The sequence below is a fragment of the Lucilia sericata genome, unplaced genomic scaffold (genome assembly GCF_015586225.1).
Source record: "Lucilia sericata isolate MDLA Ls3-8-SP2 unplaced genomic scaffold, ASM1558622v1 Contig000459F_arrow, whole genome shotgun sequence".
NCBI classification, from domain to species: Eukaryota; Metazoa; Arthropoda; class Insecta; order Diptera; family Calliphoridae; genus Lucilia; species Lucilia sericata.
Window position 1 is genome coordinate 195,123 of NW_023994474.1, and position 6,000 is coordinate 201,122.

At 30.1% G+C, this 6,000-nt stretch overlaps 1 protein-coding gene across 1 annotated transcript in view; it reads left to right on the top strand.

Moving 5' to 3' along the window:
* LOC119605129 (glutamate receptor 1-like) overlaps positions 1-5,738 on the top strand; it is a 180,415-nt gene extending 174,677 nt beyond the window's left edge. Inside the window, exons 4-5 of the mRNA XM_037958090.1 lie at positions 3,479-4,024; positions 4,676-5,738. Coding sequence (XP_037814018.1) covers positions 3,479-4,024; positions 4,676-4,690 — 561 coding nt within the window. The 3' untranslated portion in view covers positions 4,691-5,738. The remainder of the gene's footprint in view (positions 1-3,478; positions 4,025-4,675) is intronic.
* The last annotated feature ends 262 nt before the right edge of the window (positions 5,739-6,000 follow it).

The following is a 6,000-nucleotide window of genomic DNA, read 5'->3' on the forward strand; positions in this document are numbered from 1 at the left end:
TGGACATAGCTCCCATATAAGGTCCCCTCCCGAAAATCACTTAAACGCGCATAACGCATTACTTAATTAAGATATCCATATAAAATTTGGTACAAGTATTACTTATCTATACAGAAATATTACCGATAAATTTTTTTCCGATCGGTCCATAATTGGTCATAGCTCCCATACAAGGTCGCCTCCCGAAAATCACTTAAACGCGCATAACTCATTACTTAATTAAGATATCCATATAAGATTTGGTACAAGTATTGCTTATCTATACAGAAATATTACTGAGAAATTTTTTTCCGATCGGTCCATAATTGGTCATAGCTCCCATACAAGGTCCCCTCCCGAAAATCACTTAAAACCACATAACTCATTAGTAAATGAAGATATCCATATAAAATTTGGTACAAGTATTGCTTATCTGTACAGAAATATTACTGAGAAATTTTTTTCCGATCGGTCCATAATTGGTCATAGCTCCCATACAAGGTCCCCTCCCGAAAATCACTTAAACGCGCATAACTCATTACTTAATTAAGATATCCATATAAGATTTGGTACAAGTATTGCTTATCTATACAGAAATATTACTGAGAAATTTTTTTCCGATCGGTCCATAATTGGTCATAGCTCCCATACAAGGTCCCCTCCCGAAACTCACTTAAACGCACATAACTCATTACAAAATAAAGATATCCATATAAAATTTGGTAGAAGTATTGCCCGTATGCACGAAAATATTACTGTGAAATTTTTTTCCGATAGGTCCATAATTGGTCATAGCTCCTATACAAGGTCCCCTCCCGAAAATCACTTAAAACCACATAACTCATTAGTAAATGAAGACATCCATATAAAATTTGGTACAAGTATTGCTCTTATATACAGAAATATTACTATGAAAGTTTTCTTGGATCGGTCCATAATTGGTCATAGCTCCCATACAAGGTCCCCTACCAAAAATCAATTAAACGCGCATAACTCATTTCTAAAGTAAGATATCTATATAAAATTTGGTACAAGTATTGTTATATGACTGAGAAATATTACTGAAAATTTTTTTTCCGATCGGTCCATAACTGGTCGTGGCTCCCATACAAGGTCCCCTCCCGAAAATCAGTAAAAACCACATAACTCATTAGTTAATGAAGATATCCATATAAAATTTGACACAAGTATTGCTCTTATATACGCAAATATTATAATGAAAATTTTTAGGATCGGTCTGTCATTGGTCATAGCTCCCATACAAAGTCCCATCCCGAAAATCACTTAAACGCGCATAACTCATTACTGAATTAAGATATCCATATAAAATTTGGTACAAGTATTGCTTATATGCACAGAAATATTACTGTGAAATTATATTCCTATCAGTCCATAATTGATCATAGCTCCCATACAAGGTCCCTTTCAGAAAAACACTTAAAGGCACGTAGCTCATTACCTAATAACCCATAAAATATGTGGCATAAATATTATTTTTGTACACTTAAATGTTATTTCAAATTTTTTTCATGATTGGTCCATTCTTGGTCGTAGCTCTCATACAAGGTTCCCTCCCGAAAATCACTTAAACGCACATAACTCATTACCAAATATTGATATCCATACATTTAGCAAAAATATACATAAATTAACCTATAAAATTGTTGTACGATCGGTCCATATTTGGTCATAGCTCTCATACTAGGTCCCCTCCAGAAAATCACTTAAATGCACAATATTCATTACCAAATAATGATATAGATACAGAATTTTGAAATTTTGTCTTTATATACATAATTGGTCATAGCTCCCATACAAGGTCCTTTTACGAAAATCCCTTAAACGCACATTACTCTTTACCAAATAAAGCTATTGATACAAAATTTGGCATAAATATTAGTTTTGTAAACAAAAATTCTATTTCCAGATTTTTTCACGATCGGTTCATAACATGCGGTCGGTCCCATAAAAGTTTCCTTTCAGAAAATCAAATAAACACTCATAACTTATTACAAAATTACGATATAGATACAAAATTTGACTGAAATATAGCTTTTATGTACAGAAATTTTGCTTAAAGAATTTTTAACGATCGGTCTATAATTGGTCATATCTCCAATATTAGGTCCTGCCCTTAAAAGCGCTTTAACCGTATTTAACTAGTTGCATTATCAATTTGCGTAGAACAAAATTATATATATGTATTTTGAAAATCCTTAAATCTTTTACACACATGCATACATGCAAATTACTAAATATCACTAAGTGCTATTAAAATATAAAGAAAATCTTGGAATTGTAATAGATTTATGCTGTTTAAATCTTGGGATTTTTTCTATTTAAGACATGAGAAAACTTATTTCTACAAATATTTGATCAATTAGAAAAGTATTAATATAAAATTAGCTGGTGGAGGGTATTTAAGATTCGGCTCAGCCGAATATAGCACTCTAACTTGTTTTTTTCATAGGATCAACACCTTTGAAAATCTATTGTACCTCCCGAACAAAATTATATAAGTTTTATAACTATTGCAATATATTTTTCTCACACATAGAAATTGTTTTAAATGCAGAACATATGTTAAATTTAGTACGCTCTGTAAGAGTCTGTTAAGTGGTAGTTTTGTTTTTAATTGTATATTGTAAGGCGTAATAAAAGTAAGTCTAAAATATTAAGGTAAATTTGAATCAATCCATAAAATTTTATAATTTATGAAACCAATTTAAGGTGGAGGGTATTTAAGATTCGGCAAAGCCGAATATAGCACTCTAAATTATTTTTTTTAATATTTAATTATTTTTAAAGCTAAGAAATGTTCCCCTATTTTCAAGTATAGGGGAAGATTAAGTGCCAGATATTGAAAAAATCTTGTTATTGAGTTAAAAGAAATTGTTTTTGATAGATAGCCCACACGCATCCCATTCTGAGACATCCCTTAAAGAAAAATGTATAAGCTTTCTTTTGAGCAAAAAATGGGTATTTTGAAAAAAATTAAATATTGAAAAATAGGGGAAAATTAAATGCCAAATATTAAAATACTATCCAATAGTACTTACCTTGGTGCAAATTTCATCCAAATCGGAAGACATCGATTTAAAAAGTTGGGTCACTTGACACGAAATTGCCCATATACTAGTTCATTGGAACGTAAGAATTCTGGAAGTAGTTGAAACAATTAATTTCTGAAACGGACTTCAAATGGATTAAAAGAAATAATTTCTAATACTATTTGAAAAAAAAAACTTTATTACAAAACTGTCATAAAATTAAGCACAAACAATTTTTTTTAATTATCTGATTATTAAACAGGTAAAATCTCAAATAACTATTTCTTGAATAAACCGAACAATAAAAAACCCCAAATAATTGAATACCCTAGTCTTTAGAATTGGTAATACATTGTTATTATGTGCTATGAAATTGTTTACGATTTTATGCTTGGCTTTTACACGCTTCGGTTTAGTTTGTTTTTATTAATGACAATTTTAATTTCCAGAAATCCGACCGAGCACAAACAAGATTTTTCTCCTTTATGAATCCATTAGCAGTTGATATTTGGATTTATATTGCTTGCGGTTACGTACTGGTGTCACTTACTATTTGGATTGTGGCTCGTTTTTCTCCCCTAGAGTGGATTCCAGCCAAACAACAGACAACAGTAGCTTTAAACGTTCCAAATGCTTATGACCAAAGCATTGATGATGCAGAATCTAAATTAAAATTATTCTATTTGCACGAGGATATAGAGTTAACGCAAAAACACCATGTAATAAATGAGAATGTAGAAGCCGGTGATATCAAAGTGGAGGAAGATGGAGATAAAGATGGTATTGAATTAACTTCAAATAAATCGGCTGAAATATGGTGGCCTGATAATCGCCTACATTTACCAACCTCATTTCTTAATATGGAACATAATAACATAATAGACTCTGGGAAATCCACAGAATTATTAACTATCAGTAATGATTTTACATTGAAGAATTGTTTTTGGTTTGCAATAGGTGCTCTGATGCAACAGGGATCTGATTTATATCCCAGGGTAATTATTATAGAACACATTATATTTATATTTACATTCCCAGAAATTCCATAAACAATCTGTAAAATTTTTCAGTAATCAGTAAAAATACTGAGTACTACAAATCTTTCAACTTTATTGAATACTAATGAAGTTTAAAATCATGTTTAAATGAACATTTCGAAATAAAAAAGTTGAAATATGTACACAGACTCAAACAATTGTCAGTACAGCATGTATTTAAAAACATATTTTGTAATATTTTCTAAAATATTTGTCCGATTTACAAACAAAATTTTTCTTATGATAAATAATAAGTACTGTCCTAATAAATTTTCTAATTGCAAACATTTTAAATAATACTCTTATGTTTTTGTAAATTATTTTTTTAAAAACAACACCTCTATAAACAAACTCAAAAAATATCCTTCAGAAGAAAAACAATTAAAGGATACAGTTCTAAAATATAACGGTGCATTAAAATGAGGTGTATTCTAATTTCTTATGTTGTCAGAAATGCTTTAAAGTCTTTTCGTTAAATGTTTAAAAGTGAACAAACTTTTAAAATAAGTGTAAGAATAAAATCAAAGAATTAATAATTTAAATGAGTAATGAAGGAACATTTTTTGCAAAATATTCTCAAATATTTATCTTCTGTTTAATATATTGAAGAAATGTGCAAAATAACCGGGAAAATTGGAAAGGTCTACATGAAGCGAAAATTTGAACGGAGACATGATCTAGAAGTTAGTTTCATTGAAATAGCTAAGAGTCGTATAAGGTGTCAAAATGTATCCCTAAATGTAAAAACAATACAAAATGTTCATCACCTGAATCAATATAAGGCATGTGTTCCACCTAAGAAAGTGTTTATTTCTGTAAAGAATGTGAAGAACGCATGGAGTATCCCAATATTACGCAAACAAAGCGGAATACAACTGGAAAACTATGTTACAGATGGAAGTAAGTACAACATCTTCGGATCAGAAAGCCGAAGATTTGTGTGGCGTAAACAAAATGGCGCTTGTGAATTAAAAAAAATCAAAAAGCAAGTGTTAAATCCGTTGGTGGTATAGTGATGGTGTAGGTTATAATGTCTGTAGGATGTTTCGGAAACATCATATTCTTGGAAGGACAATGTATAATATAATCAATTAAATATTTTTAACAACTTTTGAAAGCCAATGCAGTTAAATTAGGCATAGCAGACGATTTTCAGTTCGTTTATGATAACAACCCAAACGGTTCGTCGAAAATTTAAGGTGAATGGTTACGTGACAACGTAAAAGAAGTACTTCCTACCCTCCTCAGAATCGAGAGCTAATCCCATAAAACACATATAGGGAATTTCACAGAAAAAAATAAATTTACGATTCAGTACAAGAATTCATCAAACCAATGTAAAATTGCTTAAAATCGGACGTATCACGAACATTTTATTTTTAGTAAACAGATTCGCACAGAATTAACTGAAAACAAGTTAGAGTGCTATATTCGGCAATGCCGAATCTTAAATACCCTCCACCAGCAAGCTACTTTTTATTACAACTCATTTAACTATCTAATTTTTAGATAACTTGACAAAATGTTTGTTTCCCTAGTGAGGGTACTAACATTTATGCATATGTGGAACTAATTTTGATTAGGTTCATAAAATTCTATATTAATAAGCCAGTTGCAAACATATTAATATAATGATTTATCTATACACAAACATACTCCTGTCGAATTTTATCTGGATATAATAATTTAATAATGAATTAAGTGGTATTAAGTGATTATTTTCAGAAGTAAAATTATATATACAAAATACACATTTGTGTCGAATTATATCCCGATGACTTTGATTGTCAATGTGCGTTTAAGTAATTTTCAAAAATGATCCTTATATGGGAGTTGTGACCAATTATGGATCGATCAAGAAAAAATTTCGTATAATGATTTATATTCAAAAAACAAAAAATCGAGTTGAATATTACTCCAATAGATTTATTAAT